Here is a 21,304-nt window from a genome sequence, read left to right as displayed (position 1 = left end):
AATCTGATCTCTAAGTCACCCCCTTAAGTCATACAGCTTTAAGTCTCACACACCCAAGGGAAAATCCTGGGTATCTAAAGCAAGATGTTATCAGAGTGTGCTCAGCTGTTGTAAACAAGTCTTTTGTCAGGGTATATGGCTCAAGATGGCTGTAAGGATGATAGGCGCCTTCTGTGGGCTCCCCACAGGGTTTGGGAAAACCTCTGTGGCACTAGGATTGTAAATCCAGAGTGGCGGTACACGTTTATAACTCTTGGAGGTCGGGGCAAGAGGATCAAGAACTCAAAGCCAGCCGGGCGGTGGTGGCGAACGCCTTTAATCCCAGCACTTGGGAGGCAGAGGCAGGCGGATTTCCGAGTTCGAGGCCAGCCTGGTCTACAGAGTGAGTTCCAGGATGGCCAGGGCTACACAGAGAAACCCTGTCTCGGAAAACCAAAAAAAAAAAAAAAAAAAAAAAAAAAAAAACCTCAAAGTCTTCCTCGGCTATGTAGCAAGCAAGTTCATGACCATCCTGGGCTTCTTGAGCCCCTGCATTTGAAAAATAGAAAACAAAAAACTCGGAAGTTAGTGTAACACACGTGGACTGTACAGGATTAAGATTACGGTTAGACAACGTGGCTAGTACTTCAGGCGCCGTAGTTTGTACGGAAGCCCATAAAGGGCAAAATTTCTCGCGGTTTTTCGCCTTTTGAGTTTTCCCAGAGTTTTAAAGAGAGAGAGAGAGATTTAAGGAGAGCGATAGTTTAGTTTCAAAGTAGACAACAGGTAGAATGAAGAAGGAAAAGATATCTTTAAAATGTGGATGCGTGAGGATTTACGGACTATAAACCTAAGGGGGACCCTGACCAAAAGAATCTAGGAAGTCTTGAAGTGGGAAAGCCAGTTGGGCGACACCATCTTCAGCAGGGGTGGAGGGCGATACCACTTTAAGAGCTGGGGGAAGGTGGCAACGAGTTGCGACTTGGAAAGAGTGGCGGGGCTTGCCGTAGGATTTCGGAGCGACTGGGCAGACGCCCGTGGCGGGGTATATCTCCTTCCCTTGCCATGAGCGGTCCGGTGCGCACTGAGCCGCTGCACGATGAGACCCCTCTGCTGGCGCCCAGCGGCTCCTACTCGGTGGCGGTTCTGCTGCGCGGCTACGCGGAGCCACAGGGAGCCGGCGACGCGGTGCGTGCGGATGGCACGGTGACTCTCGTCCTGCCTCGGGGCTGGGCCTCAGACTCCAGCCACCGATTGGCCCCACCCGCAGACCGCGGCGCTAAGACTGCCCTGGAGGAGGCGGTGCGTGGCCCCATCCTCGTGGACACCGGGGGACCCTGGGCTCGGGATGCGCTGCTGGAAGCCCTGGCTGCTCAGGGCGTGGCCCCCGGAGACGTGACTCTGGTGGTGGGGACCCACGGGCACTCGGATCATATCGGGAACCTAGGGCTGTTTCCCGAGGCAGCTCTGTTAATCTCCCATGACTTCTGCCTTCCCGGGGGTCTCTATCTGCCCCATGGGCTGTGTGAAACGCAGCCCTTGATACTGGGCTCCGGACTGCAGGTGTGGGCCACGCCGGGCCACGGGGGACAGCGGGACGTGAGCGTCGTAGTGGAGGGCACCAGCCTGGGCACTGTGGTGGTGGCTGGCGATGTGTTCGAGCGCCTTGGTGACGAGGACTCCTGGCAGGCCCTGAGCGAAGACCCAGTAGCTCAGCAGCGGAGCCGGGAGAGGATTCTGAGCGTGGCTGATGTGGTGGTGCCTGGTCACGGAGCTCCCTTTCGAGTGGTGAGGGAAGCAGTGAAAAGTTCGGAGGATTAGATATGTGAAGGCAAGGAGGTCGCTTGACTGGACTCTCATCAGCAAAGCCCTTTCAGTGAGGAACTGGTGTCGGTTAGTCCGGGAGACTCAGAGGACAGTCAGAGCAAGCAAGGTGCAGCTTTCCAGGAGGCAGCTTCCAAACAGGACAGAATGACTTGCATCAGTCACCTTTACCATTGCAACCGTAGGACGAAGGACTGTCTCAGCTCTGCATCCTCCATGAGCCTTGGTAAAAATGCAGGAAAACAAATAGTTAAAATATTTGTTTGGATATGCGTGTGTGTGGAGTACTGAAGGCTCCTTGGAAGAGTCGATTCCCTCCATCCTGTGGGTCCCCACGATCAAGTTCAGGTTGTCAGACGCGGCGGCAGGCACTTTTACCTGCTGAGCCATCCTGACTTAAACTCTTGTTAGGACCTTCAAAAATAAAAGTAGACCGGAAGTTTTACCGTACTGATGTAAATACAAAATGCTGATTGCAGTAATCTTTGGGATTGTAACCAGATGCTGCAAAAGAGGAACAGTGTGGCCGATAGCTTGTTTGTCCTAGGATGCACGCTGGCGAGAAGGTTCTAGACATAAGAGATAACCCCTTAGTAACCTGACTTTTTTTTTGTTGTTGTTTAGACATTCTCAATGTACTTCAGCCTGGCTTTGAAGCTGGCCTTGAACTCTTGATTCTTATGCTCCCACCTCCCAAATACTGGACTACATAATTACAGGCATGTGCTGCCCCATCTGGCTGTCACCTGAGTTTAATTCATTCATTGATTCACTCGGTGAGTAATTAGCATCTGTAATGTCTCAAGTACGGATGTAGATCTTGTGATACCACTATAGTGAGCAAATGACAAGTTCCTCACCCCCTACACAAGTCACATTCCATTCAGGAGACAGACAAGACAACCATAATAGTAGCAACCAAATAATTATAGGTTGTGACATATAATATATATATGTAGGATGAGGAGAGAGCTGGGCAGAGAGCGGCTGCTTGATGCTGAGAGAGCATGGAACACCTCTGAAAGACTTTGCTTCTTTATTTCTTACATCCATGTATTTCGCAGTGTGTGTGTGCGTGCACATTGGAGCCGTGGCTTATCCATCTGTGGGTGTCAGGACAAGTTGTAAGAGTTGGTTCCTCCCTCAACCATTTGGGTTCTGAAGGTACATTCAGGTCATCAGGCTTGGTAGTAATTACCTTTATCTGCTGAACCATCTCTCTGGTCCCTCGTTTTTTGTTTTCGTTTTAGATTAGGGTATTTTGTAGTGGGCTGGCCTTGAACTTGCCATATGGCTGAGGACGACCTGATTGATCTTCCTGCCTCGACCTCCTAAGTGCTGGAATTACAGAGGAGTGCTACTAAGCACACCTTTCTTTCTTTCTTTCTTTCTTTCTTTCTTTCTTTCTTTCTTTCTTTCTTTCTTTCTTTCTTTCTTTCTCTCTTTTCCTTTTCTTTCAAGACCATCTTGTTCTGAGTCCAGGCTGGCCTAGAACTCTCTGTGTAACCCACCTGGCCTCAAAATTCTCAATTCTCTGGTCTCAATCCTCTGGTGGCTCTGATTACAGGGTAAGCTACCATATGCAGCTTTTGAGGTGTGTGACCAAAGAACTGAACGAGGAGAAGGCTGCCTCCCAGAGGATCTGAGAGAAGGGTGGCCGTGGTGACAGAACAGTAGCTGTAATTCCCTGAGCCACAACAGTGTGACCCATTTGAGCAGCAAGGAGACCCACAGGGCCTTGGGAGGTAACTCAATCCAGTGCTTGCCCAGTGAGTACAAAGTACTAGTTTCAATTTCCAGCATGGCCTATCATTGTGGCTGTGATTCTCTTCACAGTGGTGTCCCAACCTGCCTCCAGGCCCTTTGTCAACACTTTTTTTTGGAGCACTTGGGGACAGACAGAGAGGAAACCCTTCTTGTTTTCCATTTCTGTCTTAGGGTTTTACTGCTGTGAACAGACACCATGACCAAGGCAACTCTTATAAGGACAACATTTAATTGGGCTGGCTTACAGGTTCAGAGGTCAGTCCATTATCTTTAAGGCAGGATTATAGAGACATCCAGGCAGGCATGGTGCAGGAGGAGCTGAGAGTTCTACATCTCCATCTCAAGGCTGATAGCAGAATACTTTTTTTTTTTTTTTAAGATTTATTTATTTTATGTATATGAGAACACTGTTGCTTTCTTCAGACACACACCAGAAGAGGGCATCAGATCCCATTACAGATGGTTGTGAGCCACCATGTGGTTGCTGGGAATTGAACTCAGGACTTCTGGAGGAGCAGTCAGTGCTCTTAACTTCTGAGCCATCTCTCCATCCCTGCTAGCAGAATACTTATTTCCAGGCGGCTAGCATGAGGGTCTTAAAGCCCACACCCACAGTGACACACCTACTCCAACAGGGCCACACCTAATAGTGCACTCTCTGGGCCAAACATATACAAACCTTCACCCCTTCTGTGAGCTCTATGATAAGAGCACTATTGTTACCTCTTTTTTATGGTGAGAAAACAAAATAAAACAAAAACCCAACAGGTTAAGAAAGCCAGGAATGAACTAAATAGTAGTCGAGAAACAGTGACCACTGACGTAGGGAGTCAGCCAGACCTAGGGAACCTGGCTCCCGAGGGTTTCCCAGGCCAGGACCTGTTGAGTTGGCTTCTGGATAAGACCACACATTTACTTCCTATCAACCAATGGAAAAAGGACGTATTCTCCTTTTCTGAATAAGGAGCACCTGGTGTCTCATGCTTGTAATCCCAGCTCTAAGGAGGCTGGATGAGGATCATGTGTTCAAATTCAGCCTGAGCTCCACAGTGAGATTATTGTCTCTCCCCAAAAGGCAGCAAGTGTGGGCTTGTTGGTGGAAGTGTGTCTCTGTGGGGTGGGCTTTGAGGTCTCCTGTGCTCAAGCTATGCCCAGTGTGGCACATAGTCTCCTTCTGGTGCCTGAGGATCAAGATGTAGAACTCGTAGTTCAGCAGCATGTCTGTGTGCTGTCATGTTGATAATGAAGTAAACCTCTGACCCTGGAGTTTGATACCCAGCACCCATGTCAGGATCTCACTGTGATCCAGCCCCAATTAAACGTTTTATAAGAGTTGTCTTGGTCATGGTGTCTCTTCAGAACAATGAAACCCTGAGACACCTTCCATGCTGGAGTGCTGGAATTAGTTGTATGCCTCCTCACTTTGCTAATAAAGTGGTTCTGGGAGTCAAACACAGGGATTTGTACATGCTAGATAAGTCAAAAACAACAGCAACAGCAAACAAGAAAACCCCTAAAAACCTGCCAGTTTTCTTCCTTTGAGAAATGAGTTATCCTCGGGTAAGAATCTGAGAGCATCCATGTGCTGCACACCTTACAGAATGAGTTCAAGGACAGCCTGGGCCACTTCATCTGGAGACGAAGCTCACTGGTAGAACGCTTGCTTAGTATGTGCACAGTCCTAGGTTCAACCCCCAGTGCTGCACAAGTACAAATACACCTCACAGGCCAGAGCCCTGTCACTGGCCAGAGCAGACAGAGACTGCCACTAGAGGGCAGACTTTCTTAACTTTGTTCCCTGCTGGTCCTGTTTTCCCATCCCTGTAAATCCTGTGGACTCCCAAACCCAGAAGAAATCCCCCTCCTATATCGTCCACTTCCTTATCCTAGAATCAGCAAGAGGAAGTTTTCTGGGGTTTGTTTTTTGTTTCTTTGTTTTTGAGACAAGGTCTCTCTATGTAGTCCTAGCTGTCCTAGAACTCACTCTGTAGTCCAGGCTGGCCTCAAAGTCACAGAAACAACCTACTTCTGCCTCCCAAGCGCTGGGATTAAAGGGCGCATCACCACCACCCAGCTAGTTTTTTTTTTGTTTTTTTTTGTTTTTTTTTTTTTTTTTTTTGATTTGTTTTTGTTTATTTATTTGTTTATTCTCTAAGAATGTATTATTTCTGTGCCTGTGCCTGTGCATGTGTCTTTGTGTGCATGCATGTGCTCACCAGTGCCCATGGAAACCAGAAGAGGCTGTTAGAACTGCTGGATTGTGAGTCAGAGGTGGTTGTGAGCAGAAAAATGTGGATGCTGGGAATAGAATGTGGGTCCTCTGAAGAGGAGCAGGCATGTTCTCAACACCCTGCTAGCTCTATAGATGTCTTCACAAATGGTCGTCTACTTCCACAGTCCCCCTTACTCCTCACGCCAGTTAACGATCATCTTGAAAGTGACTTTCAGATGTTTTGGTTGTCATTGTTTTGTTTTCAGACTCGGTGTTACGTAGGCAGAGCTAGCCTCAGATTCATTGTGTAGCCAAGGAGTACACTGAACCTTGCATCCTTTAGCTTTCACTACCTGAGTGTTTCTCTAAACCTAGTTTTTCCTTTCCTTTTCCTTTCTTTCTCTTTCTTTTCCCTCACTTGTTGGGGGCCGACTTTTAGCAGAAAGCGGCTATCAGCTTTGCAGCCATCTTGAGCCATATACCCTGACGTGAGATTTGGATTACAATAGCCTACAACAGCTGAGCACACTCTGATAATCTTGGTTTAGATACCTTGGGTGTGTGAGATTAAAGGTGTGTGAGATTAAAGGTGTGTGACTTAAGAGTGTGACCTAGAGATCAGATTTAGAGACAAGACCTAAGGGCATGATTAAAGGCGTGACCTGAAGTGGTGGCTTAGAAGTGAAACATATAAAAGGATAGAGGCAGACAGAGAAAGTAACAGATTACTCGACATTAGGTAGGAGACACTTTTAGGAGACTCTTTAGATATACTCTTTGGAGAGAATCAGACACTTTAGAGAGAACAACTTGGAGTTAGTTATTAGACATTAGGCACTTGGCACTTGGAAGAAGAAACTTGGAACTTGGAGGCACTAGGGACTAGGAACTCAAGACTTGGGACTTGGACTAGGAAGAGAGACTGAAGAATAAACGGGATTGAATCACACTCTGTCTGGTCTCCATTCTTCGAGTGTGTCCTCACTCTCTCTCTTGCTGAACCCCGACCTGCCTGCGGACTGGAGCAGCAACTTGAGCCGGGATACAGTGGCCGCCAAATGCAGGGCAGCCCGGGCCTCAACATTTTGCTCGGGCTGAGACACTCACTTCTCTTTCTTTTTTTCTCTTTTATTGGATGTCTTCTTTTTTTACATTTCAAATGTTATCCCCTTTCCCAGTCCCCCCCCCCACCAAACTCCCTATCCCATCCCCCCTCCCCTGCTTCTATGAGAGTGTTCCCCCACCCACCCACTCCCACCTCCCTGCCCTCCAATTCTCCTACACTGGGGCGTCCAGCCTTCACAAGGCCAAGAGCCTCTCCTCCCACTGATGCCCAACAAGGGCATTCTCTGCTACATATGTGGCTGGAACCATGGGTCCCTCCACGTGTATCCCCTGGTTGGTGGTTTAGTCCCTGGGAGCTCTACAAGGTCTGGTCTGTTGACATTATTGTTCTTCCTATGGGATTGCAAACCCCTTCAGCTTCTTCAGTCCTTTCTTTAACTCCTCCCACTTCTCTTTCTTTCCATCTGTCTCTCTTTCATTTTTATTTTTTAGAAGGATCTCACTGCATAGCCCTGGCCGGCCCGTAGCTCACTGTGGCAGCTCTAACATAACTTAAGACTTGGGCTGAAGAGGTACTCATTTCATAACCTGTTTGCAGGGTACACATAAGGACCTGTGTTGCTGCCCCAAGAACCTATGTTAAAAGGCTGGGTGTGGCCGTGCATACTTGTAATCTTAGTGCTGCACCAGGGCCTGGATCCTTGGGTGTCCTGGTTTGTTCTTTGCCAACTTATCACAACCTGGAGTTGTCTGGAAAGGGAAACCTCAACTGAGAAAATGCCTCCATCATAAAAGAAAGCACACACCCAGCTCCTTCACTCTTTGTCCTTCAGAAAGACCCAGCAGCCTGCACCATCTTTCTACTAAGTGAGGGAGTCGCCTTCAATGCAACCACTGTCAGGCTTCTCCATCATGAGTCCCCACAGGCCCTCCTCTCCCTCATGGTCACTCACAGGGCACTGTGTCTCGCAGATACTCCTACCACTGCCGAAGTGTGGAATCCCCCATCATGTAGACACTGCCGCCAGCCAGGCAGCTCAGGATGCTGTCCATGGTGGGGAAAGAGCGGCTAGAACAGAATGTTAAGTGCCATCTGTCTTGGTGGTAGAAGCCAGAGGGTTTTGGAGATGGGTGGCATGGGGGTCTTGAAGACAAGGCTACCGGGGAGACGAGAATACAGCAGATTAAATTTTCTAAAAAAAAGCACAACATAAAATTTTATTAAATGGCAGTATTCTTTACATGTTTTGTAAATGAATTGTTTTTAACATTTATTTATTGGTGTGTATGTGTGTGTGTGTGTGTGTGTGTGTGTGTGTGTGTGTGTGTGTATGCATTCACATGTGTGTATACCACAGCAGACATGTGCTAGTCAGAGGACAGCCTTTGGGAGTTTCTTTTTCCCTTTACAGTATATGTCCCAGGTCATCAGCCTTGGGAGCAGCACCTTCTCCCACTGAGCCATTTTGGTAGTCCTGTCAGGCATTCCTCTCCATACTTTATATGTAGTGTATCAATGCACTCTGACAGGGCCTGTGAGGTCCTAGTGTGTGTATGCACACCTGTGTGCGCGCGTGTGTGCATGTGTGTGTGCATGTATGTGTGCGTGTGTGTGTGCATGCACCAGTGTTTGAAGCAGTCTTATGTACCTCATAAACTTCCCATGTAGATGAGAATGATCCTGTCTTCCTAATTCTCCTGCCTTCACCTAGAGAGTGCTGGGATCTCCACACTCTGGACGTAGCACTGTTCATGTCTCCACTTAGAGATGGGGACACTGGGGACCTAGAATACTAAGTAATTAACTGTGACTAAGAACAATGATGACGGGCCAGAAGCAGTAGGGATGGCATTCTGTGCTGGTTCAAGTGCTCTGCCACTAAGTCCTATCACCAGCCTATAAAAGGGGGTTTTACGAAAGAACACTCAAAGACAGAGCTAGCGTTTAAACCCAGGAAGCGTGCTGTTATAGCTCCAGGACTAACCACTGCATCACATTTCCCTGGCAAGACAGTGGAACCCCAACACTTGGGGAGGTAAACATGGCAGATTCTAGGGCCTCATTGACCAGCCAGCCTAGCTGAACAGCAAGCTCCAGGCTCAGTGAGAGACTTTATCTCCAAAACCAAAAGGGCCATTATGTGTCCCCATGTTAACTATGTCAAAACATTGACCTAGTTTCTGGGTCCTTCCTCCAGCCTGGAGCCGATGGCTGGTGGCTAGCAGCTTTCCTGGTAGGAGTGGTCGCCCATATGTGGAAACAACTCAAGTACTTCCCTCAGTGACCATGCATTTGGGGCTTAGAGGATGCTAGGGGTTGGGGGTGGCTGAACTTCAGCCCAGAACTTTCAAGGGGCTGGACACAGGCACCCCAAGGCCACAGGGCTGAACACTTGCATCCTTGTGCCTGAGGCTCTAGACCCAACCTGGCCTCCTCTAGGGGAGCTGTATCAGGTATATTCAGGGACAGCATGAAGCAACTGGTACATTCCACCCTCTCTGCCCAGTGTCCTTTAGGTGTTGAGCAGAGTTTCCACAAAGACTTCATTCTGTGTGCCTGTGTGCAGTGTACATGTGTGCAGTGTGCATGTGTGCCTGTGTGTATTTTCATGTGGACTCTCAAGGACTACCCTGATTCCAGCTCTGTCTGTTGCTGGGAAGGTGCCTACAGATCATTTCTGCCTCCCCGTTCAGTGTCACCTTTGGGTTGGGCACATGATCAATTCAAGGGTTTCTTACTTCTTGGAGGGAGGCACAATGACATCAATTTTTTCTTTACTGAGGGAGCACCGAAAGAGAGAGAGAGAGAGAGAGAGAGAGAGAGAGAGAGAGAGAGAGAGAGACTGAGACTGAGACTGGTACCCTCTGAATATGGATGTTTGATTAGTCGATGTCCCCCAGTTGGTCACTTTGCAAACACTGCCCGTGGAGCCTCTATGGGCAGTAATATGTGCAGTGGACCTGGGTCCTACCTGACTGCCTTGCTTTCTGACTGAACACCAGCTACCCAGCCACCCTTGTGCATCCTTGGTAGGATCTCACCTGTTTTGGCTCTGATTCCTACCGATTTTCAAACCACTGAAGCCCATTCCCTTGGGTGGGGGGGGGGAGCAGAAAACAACAACAACAAAACAAAAGGAAAATCCACCATGGGAGCCAGTGAGATGGCTCAGCGGGTAAAGATGCCTGCTCCCAAGCCTGATGACCTGAGCTCAACTCCTGGGACTCACACTGTAGAAAGAGTACTAACTTCTGCAAGTCGTCCTCTGCAAGCCATATGTCTGACATGGCCCATATGTTCTCATACACACACACACCAGGGTGCACAAAGCATGTAATTGGAAGTATAGCACAACTTAAAGTAAAATAAGACAGAACAATTGGAGAGAACATTTTCATATTAGCCTGGTCTCCATATACCTCTGCACAGGAGAGTGAACCCCACCCACACAACACATGCAGGCATATGCACACACACACACACACACACACACACACACACAACCCATCTAAGCTGATGCCCAACCCCAACCGAACATGTCCCAGCCTCGCTCACCCATGTTACTGCTGCTCCCCTGGGCTGCTGGTTGACCAGGATTGGAGGTATGCCTGAAGGGAGTACAACAGAGGAAGCTCAAGTGGCTAAGACACACTTAAAGAAATGTTCAACGCCCTTAGTCATCAGGGAAATGCAAATCAGAACAACTCTGAGATCCATCTCACTCATCACAATGGCTAAGATCAAAAACTCAAGGGACAGCACACGCTAGGGAGGATGTGGAGCAAGGAGAGACTCTTCCATTGCTGGTGGGTGCGTGAACTCCCACAACCACCCTGGAAATCAATTTTGTTGTTTCTCTGAAAATTGGGACTAGTTCTTCCTCAAGACCCAGGATACCACTCCAGAGTATATGCCCAAAAGATGCCCCAGCATCCCACAAGGACTCTTGCTCAACTGTGTTCATAGCAGCTTTGTTCCTAATAGTCAGAAACTGGGAACAACCTAGATGTCCCTCAACTGAAGAACGGATAAAGAAGATGTGGTTCATCTACACAATCGGATACTATTCCACTATTAAAAACAAGAATATGAAATTTTCAGGCAAATGGGCGGAACTAGAAAATATCATCCTGAATGAGGTAATCCAGACCCCAAATGACATGCATGGTATGTACTCATAAGTGGATATTAGCCATAAGATTCAGGATAACCACTCTACAATCCACATACCTGAAGAACTCAAATAACAAAAAGGGCCCATGGGATGCTGGTTGAATCTTTCTCAGAAGGAGAAATAAAATAAATATCAGAGGTGGAGGGAGGGAGGGAGGGAGGGAGGGAAGGAGCTGGGTGGGAGAAGGGATGGTGAAGGGAGTGGGTCAGGGTGGGGTATCACTGTGGGATATCAGGGGAGAGAGAACAGAAATCAAAGGTGACTGGGGAGGGACAGCCCTAGGACATGCCAAAGACTGGGATGTGGAGAGGCCTCGGGGTGTCTATGGGGTGACTCGAGCTGAAACTCCTAGCAGTAGGGGATAGAGAAAGACTATAGCTAGGCAGGACTCCCAGTGAAAGGATAGGGACAGCAACCCACCCACAAAACCTGTGATCTAAAATATGTCCTGCTTACAAGGTGTGCAGGGACAAAGATAGAGCAGAGACAGAGGGAGTGGCCAACAAGTGACAGGCCCAACTTGAGACCCATCTCATGGGCAAGCACCCATCCCTGGCAGTATTAGTGATAGTCATACTTACAGACAGGATCCTAGCACAACTGTCCTTTGAGAGGCTCCACCCAAAACAAACGCAGAGACCCACAGTTAAACATTAGATGGAGCTCAGGGAGTCTTATGGAAGCATCCAGGGAAGGACTGAGGGACCTGAGGAGGACAGGGACTCCACAGAAGACCAACAGAGTCAACTAATCTGGACCCTTAGGGTCTCTTAGAGACTGAAGCACCAATCAAAGAACCAGCATGGGCTGGACCTAGGATACGAACATATGTAGCAGACATACTGTTTGGTCTTCATGTGGGTCCCCCAGTAACAGGAGCGGGGTCTGTCTCTGACTCTGTGGCCTGCCTGTGGATCCCATTCTCAGAACTGGGCCTCCTTATCTGGTCTCAGTGGGGGAGGATGTGCCCAGTCCTGCAGTGACTGATGTACAGGTGTGCATGCATGTGTGTGTGTGTGTGTGTGTGTGTGTGTGTGTGTGTGTGTGTGTGTGTGTGATTCCCCAGAGGACTTCCCATTCTCACAGGAGAAGAGGAGTAGAAGGTGGGGAGAAACTGTGAGGGGGGACTGGGAAGAGAGGGGGAGCTGATATTGGGATATAAAGTGAATCAATCAATCAATCAATCAACTAATTAATTTAAAATATGGATATATTTAATTTTAGAGGCAATAATTGTTTACACCATTGCTCTATGTTTTTCACTCCTAAAAAGGTGCTTTATTTTAATATTACAAAACACAATTGAGAGATTTTAAACTTTTAAAAATTTGGAGGTTTACAATGTTAAAAAGATCTAAAAAATCAATGGCTTAAAATATGCCTAGCCATGTTTTTGCTAATGTTATCAAGCTTTAGACTTTTATAAGCTATAGATTATTTTATAAGTTAAGTCATACAGGAGATTGTTATGTTCTATAATGGCACACCACGTAAAGGTCAGAAGAGTTTCCAGTCTCTTTGTGGACTGTGTTTATAGATTTAAAAGTTTTATTTTGCTACTAGAAGAACCTCAACTGAAAATCATGATTTTTAATAGTCGACCCCAGTAGGGACAGAATCTACTCCTAGTTTCACAGAAGTCCTGTAATAAAGAAATGCAGGTTGGAAGTCAGTAACCATAGAAATGATCAAACCTTTCAATGTGTTCAGAAATATATTTGAAGCCATGCTAAGAGCTGCTGCAGTTAATTATGACTGAGTTTTATTCAGCCTCCTATTTAAAGTTTACAAGGTACCGTTTAGAGCAGATAACTGAAAACAGACCAAGATTATTTATCTCAGATGTGCTTGGTAGCTACCAGGCCTCAAACCCATCAGAGAATCTGTCGAGTATGGCGTTTCATATATTTAATCTTATTACGACAGACAGAGACTCCAAAATCTTAACATTGTCCATCAAGGTCTCCAGGGAGACACAGGCATGGAGACAAAGGGCTCCACCAGGATTGGGGTGTGCTAACCACTGGGTTAGACTGCCCTCAGTGCCTCGCCCAGTGCTAGGGCTCAACTGAACTGTGGGTAAACAGGACACCTGGAGAATTAATTCTCCCATATTGCCTGTGATAAGATGTGGTCAGTCTTTCCCATGTTCCTCCTCCACAGAAAAAGCTTCTCATCTTCTGGGCCTGGTGGCTAAAGACTGCCTCTGCCCTGGGTGCCATGGAGACCACAGGAACCTGTCTAGGTAGTGGACTATAATTAGTCTGTCATTTTAGTTACTACGTATGCAATTGACATTAGAATATAACCTTCGCAGGTCTCTGATAACATTGATGGCTAAGCTAACCGTAATTCTAAACCAGAGCACAACAAACAACTAGATTGTAACCCCAAGGTAATTCACCACCATGTTAGTTCATTAGTCAGTTCATCAGCTAGTTAAGATGACTAGATCTCTGATTTAAAAAGACAGGTTTGCCGTGTTCACAGGCTTCATGTTAAAGATAAACAGGTTTCAGAATTAACATTTTACTATTCCTTTATCTAAAAGAACTCACTTTACAGTGACTGCTCCCAGGAATCAACCACCCCACCCGAGACTCATGGTGCATCACTAGATAGAAGAACGATGTAAAGCTTGTGTAAGGCTGAGGATATGGAAGCTTAAGTCATGAGGACCTAAGAAAGTGCTTTAGGTTAACACCTAAGAAGGTGTTTTAAGGTTAGTGCAAGCAAAAGCTTAAATGGTGATAAAGTGATTTAATGTATGCAAAGGGAGTTTAAAATGCTTCAGATTTCCTCCTCTCACTGTGCTACTGTTGTGTTAGGATTTGAACGCTCAGAGTTCTAACCTTGATCAGTGGAGTTCTGAGAAGTTAGTCTAACTCTGGTACAGCCTTCCACTGTATGAGCCACTACCACAGTCACAAGCTCAAGATTCTAAATGTCCTCTGGTTGTCTTCTAAGTATAGGCTTAACAGTGTTTCTCACTGAGCTAATCTATGTACACCCCGTCTTCTGGAGAGAGGGAAGAAGCCCCTCTTTCACAATCTGTAGTCATAATAAAAACCAAGAGCAAGCGAGCTGTTGCCCCTTCTGCTCCACCGAAGGCGTCTGTCTTCCCGGAGCTCACCTTAAGGAGTGTTTAAGTTTTTTTTAACAAAAACCAGTTTCCCCAGCCTCTATTATGACACAAAGACGTGTGTCTGCTGCTTTTGTCTTCAGTGTGAATTTCAGTACAGATCACAAACAATGGTGATGCCAGCCTGTCTAAAATTAATCTCTTATCGTAAACTCAAAATGATTCTTGTAAGCTTCAGAGAATCCACTTGGATCCGCCTCTCATGGGTCAAATGGACTCCACATCAGTACCCTGTCAATCAACAGCCTGCTTCCCACCTATTGCCTGTTCCAGAGGGTGGGATTCCTCCCCATTACCTCATTTTGGGACTCCCCTCCCCCCAACTACTAGGACATTGGGCTTAAGAGATTCAAATGTACACCTAAGAAAAAATTTTTCTCCCTGATCTGTTTAACTTTATCTTCTCCCCCTAATACATACATGTGTGTGTTTCAGTATCCTGTCAAGTCTAGGTGTTTGCTCAAGATCTGCATCCAGGAAGGATCCAGAGCAGCTACCCACAGGTGCTCCAGGCTAGCCCCACAGACTCCTTAAACTGGGCCTGGACTTTCCTAGCAGCAGGTATTCTCCCAGCAGTGAAACAGCCAGCTCTCCTAGGACTTGGCTAGCATCCCAGTTTTCTTAGGGTCCCCCAAAGCGACTTTGTCCCCCTCCAGTCAGCAGAAAATAGTCTAAAGAATACAACATATTCACTCCTGCCCACCATCGCCCCTTCCTAGTTCCTCAGTTTTTGTTTTTAATTAAATAAAAGGGGAGAGACATTAGCTTATAGGCCATTCTACTAGGCTCTTCCCAGGGACCTAGCAATGGCTTATGTCATTGGCTTATGTCATTGGCTTATGTCATCGGCTTATGTCATTGGCTGCTGCTTTCACCTCCACGTGCACCAGATTTGGGCTGCATATAAAAGAACTGCTCCCCTCCCTGTAGTCTCTCTCTCTCCCCCCTTTTCTGTCCTTCTGTCACCCCCTCTATTTAGCTCTCATAGTACTTCCTAAGCAGCTCCCAGCAAAATCCATCAAAACAGAGCAGCAGCTGGCCAGTCCTTCCTGCCCCAGCATATGTCTGCCGTAAGATGTCCCCACAGGAGTTGGCAAAATGAAGGCAACAGGACTTCTCCTCAGCCTGCAGCAATCACAGGAGCTCTCCACAGAGGCTCATGTCTGTCCCATCTCAGCAGGAGCTGTCCTGCAGGAGCTCTCCACAGTGACAGTCTCTCCTTCCCAGCCTCCCTGAGCAGCTCCACAGAGATGGTGCCTCAGCCAAGGCGGCCTGGGAACAGGCAGGCTTTCCACTCTAAGCCATGGGCCTGATGCAGGGAAAGGGGGGTGAAAAAGCCACCGATCCCTAAGAAGTAAAGCCCATCAACCCTGAACAAGAAAACCCATCAACCCTTGAGCACCCCAAGATCAGGACTAGAAATCCCCAAATCTTCACTCTGGAAATCTCTATCACGAACAGCTCCTGCTAAGAAATCCTGTATAAGCTCAACCATTTGTCCGATTCCCACTCCTGTGAGCCAAGGGCAGCCACCCCTGAGGTTGTAGCTCCTCTCCCTGGAACGTCCTATACATGTCTTTTATGAGATTTGATGCCTAGTGTGACTCTCATCGGAAGAAGCCAGGAAGCAATGAAGAGAAGAAGAGAAGGAAGGAAGAAGGGAAGAGAAGGAGGAGGGCTGAGGCTCCTGAGTCTTCAGTGTAGCTGGGGATCCCCTCCCCTGGGAGCTGCAGTGCCTCTGCTGAGGAGGCTTCTTCTCAGAGCTGCATGTTTCCTGAGCTCTTGTGTATCAGGATGTCCTTCCCTTGGGCACTGTCCCACCTCAGAGCTGCATGTTTCCTGAGCTCCTGTGTCCCAGGATACCCTTCCATCTGAGCAGGAACACTCACACTCATGGCTATCCTATTGTCTGTCTGTCTGCCTGTCCACATGTCTACTTGTCTGCCTCTACCCCTTCTCCAGGTCCTTACTCCTCTCCTTTCCCACAATAAACCTTTACACTGGATCTGTTGCATGGTGTAATTGCCTTTGGCATGGGCCCACTAGGTATCCCTCCTTGCTCCATTGTAATTTATAACCATGAGAGCTTTTCTCAGTCCATTCTCCAAGATTAAGGAAGTTAACCAATCTACACCTAGGGAGACACAGTAACAAAGCCAATGAGAGGCAGGGAAAGTACTTACCAGAACCAGAAAGACCAACCCCACAGTCAGAATCTTGTAGCCCTTGAATTGCCCATGAAAGGATCCACACAGTCAGATTCTTGTTGAATTATAAATATGAGTCCAGGTAGCTCGGACAACGTTATAAAATTAACAGGCCCACCTTCCATAAAGGAGCAGATTCACTGTGTCAACTTCCAACGTGAACACTGTCACCTGACATACATACATACATATTTTCAGACAGAGGAATATGGTAATAGCTGTCCATTGGTGCTGAGGTCTGCCTGCCTCTATTACATAGGTGGTGAGGGAGGCAGAGTTCAGGTTAACGAAACAGGACTTTTTTTCACAGATGTATGCGGGAAGACTCCTGGACTCCAGTGACCCAGTGGGAACATTTACTGGGAACCCAAAAGTTCTTGAGCTCAAGACACCCTGTGGCCCGTTCCACTGCCAATTGGGTAGAGCATAGAAAGATGCCGGCGCAATGCTGGAGTTCCAAAGAAGAGCGTCAGCTGGTGGGAGGTGGGGGGTGGGGCGTGGGGCGTGGGGCGTGGGATGGAGTGGAGTGGGCCCCGGAGGGTCTCCTCCACTGCTTGACCTATGTATCGGCTTCCCTGGAGATGAGTTATTGTTTGTTTTTTTTCCTTGTTTCCCTCACAGATAGAATAACACAGTACAGATTGATCAATGGTCCCTTCAAGGGAAAAAATATGCGGACCCGACATTTAGTACAGGAACAACTGCAACTCGGACATAAGGTACCTAAGCCCGTGCTGATTACATTTCCTGAGCCTAGATCATCCGTTATGTGTCATTGGATATTGAACTGACCTCATCTAGGAACTGGCACATGAAGGATAGACATGCACTGAGGGCGGGAACTGCCCAAACTTGAGAGACCAGGAATGTTGCAGAAGACCTGTGCATGCAGAGACGATAACGGAAGGCTGCGAACATTTGGAAGGAGGTCTTCGAGGATGCAGTCTAGTGAACAGGAAGTTGGGACAGGTGGGACTTGGGTAGCTTGAGACAGAAATGGAAGAGGTTTAGTGTACTTCCTCCTTCAGCCGAGTCTCCTTGCCTTGAAAAGCAAAGGTAAATCAATTAAAAATCCATAAACCCACTGGTGTTGAAACATGACCTTGATACTGAACTGCTGGCACCTGTCTCTAGAGAACACAGGCAGGAAGGGTGTGCCTAGGAGGAAGCCGGGAGCAGCCATGCCTGTTGTTATAGTCGTGTGTTACTGAGACTATAGAAGCTTTCCCAGCTGCTGCAGACTCAGATTATGCCTCCATCCAATGGTGTGCCCACAGCATTAGCAAACTAAGGAACTGCTTCCTGTCCTTTACATCAACAGTAGAGACTTTCTCATCTCAGACCTCTGAGACACTGAGGACCCAAACCACTCATGTTACATTGGATTTATCACTACTGAACTTCAGCTTTTAAAAGGTGTCCTTTTCTATTTATTTGTAAATAAATATTTGCACAAAGCAAATATTTAAAAGTAAATATGTGGGGCTGGAGAGATGGCTCAGTGGTTAAGAGCACCGACTGCTCTTCCAGAGGTCCTGAGTTCAATTCCCAGCAACCACATGGTGGCTCACAACCATCTGTAATGGGATGTGATGCCCTCTTCTGGTGTGTCTGAAGACAGCTACAGTGTACTCATATACAAAAAATAAATAAATAATTCTTTAAAAGTAAATATGTGAACAGGCTTGGAATGGATTTAAAGAGGAAATTAGGAGGAAGTTGGAATCTAAAAAGGTTTTTCCCCTAGAGTTTTTAATCTAGTTAATACAGGGGACAAGGAATGTAAACACAAGTACATGTTTCTCAAATTCACTTGGAGGCCAAAGGAGCTTAAACCAAAAGTGCAACCAATAGGAGTTAGATTCTTTGGAATATTTCACCTCACAGTATTTTGGTTATAGCCTGAGAATTTACAGCATCAGTTGGGTATATACAGTCGTGCTTACATGGAAACTCCATTGCTTTTTTTTTTCTTTCTTTAAAGATTTGTTTATTATGTATACTGTGTTCTGCCTGCATGCATGTAGCAGGCCAGAAGAGGCCGCCAGATCTCGTTACAGATGGTTATGAGCCACCATGTGGTTGCTTGGAATTGAACTATAGACCTGGATAAGCATCCAAAGCTCTTGACCTCTGAGGCACCTCTCCAGAGCCCTTCCATTGCTTTCTCCTTCAGCATTTTCTGTGATTATTGGCCAGGTTCTTCTGAGTATCCTGTTACCTAGTAGAAGAGTCTTTTGAGCTCAAGATTCAAATTGTTGTGAATTTTAAAGATCCCAGATGTCTTAGGTTTAAATCTTCAAGAGTTAGTGATCATTGTTAACTATGTGGACATTGTTGTTTTTCTGATTATGTGCTTGCCCTTGGTCTGACAAATAATCAGACTCTGGCAAGGGAGTTAGAAGAGGCTCATGAGATCCTATCCTCTGTTACAGGCATTACTTTACACATGATTCTAAACTTCCCATTTGTAATTAGTAGCCAATGGTTCTAAAAGCAGCTTGACATCTGAAAGTACAGCCTATGTCTGGGTCCTCCCATGCTGTCAGGTATGTAGAGGTCTATGCTGGAGCACAACACAGGCGAGCACAATGCCTCACCCTAAGTTGGCTGCAGGGCACAATTCCAGGCATGACTCCAGGTGGCTCCAGGAAAACATCATAGTGTCATGCCTGGAATTTGGCCTTGTCAAATAGCTCTTTATGCATTTTCTTTCTAGGATTCCCATTGAAAGGACCTGTGTCAGCACAGGACACACCAAGACCAAGTTCCTAGCACAAGGGAGATTTATTTGCCCCAGAGGGACAAAGGGCAGGATATAAGACACAAAGACAGGAGATAGAGGACATGGGAGAAGAGAAAAGGAACAAGGGACAGTGGTCAGGGTTATTTATCCCCAAACAAAGAGCTGCTTCTAGACAGAGAAGAGACAAGCTTGGCACATAAGCAAAGGGTGGTTTATAAAGGGAAAGGGAGAACCCTTTGTCAGGGCAAGTTGGTTTGTTTTGATTGGTCACATTAATTAGGAGAGCCAAAGGGGGATTTTGATCGTTAGACATCGATACTTAGATTGCTGGATCTTGGTAATCAGCCTTAAGAGCAGGAAGTGGCCAAATAAGAGAACAGACCGTGGTGGCTGTCTTTAGAGATGAATTCTAAAGGTTTTTAACAAACAGGAGAAGGGTAAGAGGCAAATCCTGTGGGTGCTGAAAGGGTTAAAATTTTTCAAAAACTCCTAACAGGCAAGCAGAACCAAGAGTGCAGGTCAGCTTGGCTGTGAGCTCTGTGTTTCAGGAACTTGGCTGACCACAAGATAGATGGCTGATTGCGTACAGGCTCTTAGAGAATAGCCTATACAGAATGTTCCCCATGACTCTTCCTTGTACCCTGTCACAAACTGAATAATGGGCTGGGACTTTCCACAGGTGTTGGGGGCCGACTTTTAGCAGAAAGCGGCTATCAGCTTTGCAGCCATCTTGAGCCATATACCCTGACATGAGATTTGGATTACAATAGCCTACAACAGCTGAGCACACTCCGATAATCTTGGTTTAGATACCTTGGGTGTGTGAGATTAAAGGTGTGTGACTTAAGAGTATGACTTAGAAGTATAGAGATCAGAGTTAGAGACAAGACCTAAGGGCATGATTAAAGGTGTAACTTAGAGGCGTGACTTAGAAGTGAGACATATAAAAGGCAGAGGCAGACAGTAGAGATTCAAACTATAGAGGGAGAATCAGACAGGAGACACTTAGAGGAAGAGAGACTGAAGAATAAACAGGATTGAATCACACCCTGTCTGGTCTCCATTCTTTGAGTCTGCCCTCACCCTCGCTCTTGCTGAACCCTGACCCGCAGACCGGAGCAGCAGCTTGGGCCGGGATACAGTGGCCGCCCAAACGTGGGTCTGCCTGGGCCTCAACATTTTGCCTGGGCTGCAACATTTATTTTGGCCGCCCCAACGTGGGGCTAGTGTGGACCCCAACATTATTTTGGTGCCTGAACAGGGACTCGAGCTTGGGCCTCAACACACAGGTGCTCTCCAATAGCCCTCCTTTACTTCCCCTGAGTTGTGGTTTTTGGCTTTAAATTCTCTGTCTCCAAAGTCCCGGGGTCAGACCCCACTGCCCCTGTGTGGGTCATGAGTCTTGACCTCAGTATACTGATTAAAATATACCTCTTGCTGATTGCATCAAGTTCGGTGTCTTGTGAATTAATGGGTGGCCACAAATTCCCGAGGCTTGGGTGAGGTTCTCCATTCCTGGGGGCCTTACAGTGCCATCTTTGCCATGCTTGATTCTGCAAGAGCTCTTCATCCATTACCACTGAAACTGATAATGGCCTTGCTTATACTAGCAAGTGCTTTAAAGAATTACACAGGCCGGGCAGTGGTGGCGCACGCCTTTAATCCCAGCACTTGGGAGGCAGAGGCAGGTGGATTTCTGAGTTCGAGGCCAGCCTGGTCTACAGAGTGAGTTCCAGGACAGCCAGGACTACACAGAGAAACCCTGTTTTGAAAAAAACAAAACAACAAAAAAAAAGAATTACAGTTTATAGATATTAATCATGTCACTACAATCCCTTGCTGTCCACAGGATCAAGCTACTTAGGGACAACACATTGAAGTGTAGGACCCCAACCCTTGGTCTTATTTCAAGCCACTTCCGAGTAAGGCTGGACATGCAGATCTATGTAAAAGCAAGAGGTTTATTTTGCAATGCATCGTGGTCCACCTTCAGTTAGTCCCTCAAGGTGAGTGACTAGAAGGTGACCCCAAATTGCTATTATAAGCAGTTTTTATACTTTTTAGAGGCACAGGTTGCATCAGCAAGGTTACAGTTCAAACTTATTGGCTAAGGATATTGACCTTTAAATCTATTGGTTAGCAGGCATGACAGGCATTGGAACCCTGGGACTTTCCAGAGGGTCAGGT

At 46.9% G+C, this 21,304-nt stretch overlaps 1 protein-coding gene across 1 annotated transcript; it reads left to right on the top strand.

Annotated features, from left to right (window-relative positions):
• Nucleotides 1-591: 591 nt before the first annotated feature.
• Nucleotides 592-18,043, top strand: Mblac1 (metallo-beta-lactamase domain containing 1). The gene is made up of 2 exons (XM_076923378.1): nt 592-2,579; nt 16,993-18,043. The coding sequence occupies exon 1, from the start codon at nt 1,045-1,047 to the stop codon at nt 1,798-1,800; it is 756 nt and encodes a 251-aa protein (XP_076779493.1). The 5' UTR covers nt 592-1,044; the 3' UTR covers nt 1,801-2,579; nt 16,993-18,043.
• The last annotated feature ends 3,261 nt before the right edge of the window (nt 18,044-21,304 follow it).

This window comes from Arvicanthis niloticus, chromosome 24 (assembly GCF_011762505.2).
Source record: "Arvicanthis niloticus isolate mArvNil1 chromosome 24, mArvNil1.pat.X, whole genome shotgun sequence".
Taxonomy (NCBI): domain Eukaryota; kingdom Metazoa; phylum Chordata; class Mammalia; order Rodentia; family Muridae; genus Arvicanthis; species Arvicanthis niloticus.
This window is presented reverse-complemented; position numbering and strand designations above follow the sequence as displayed.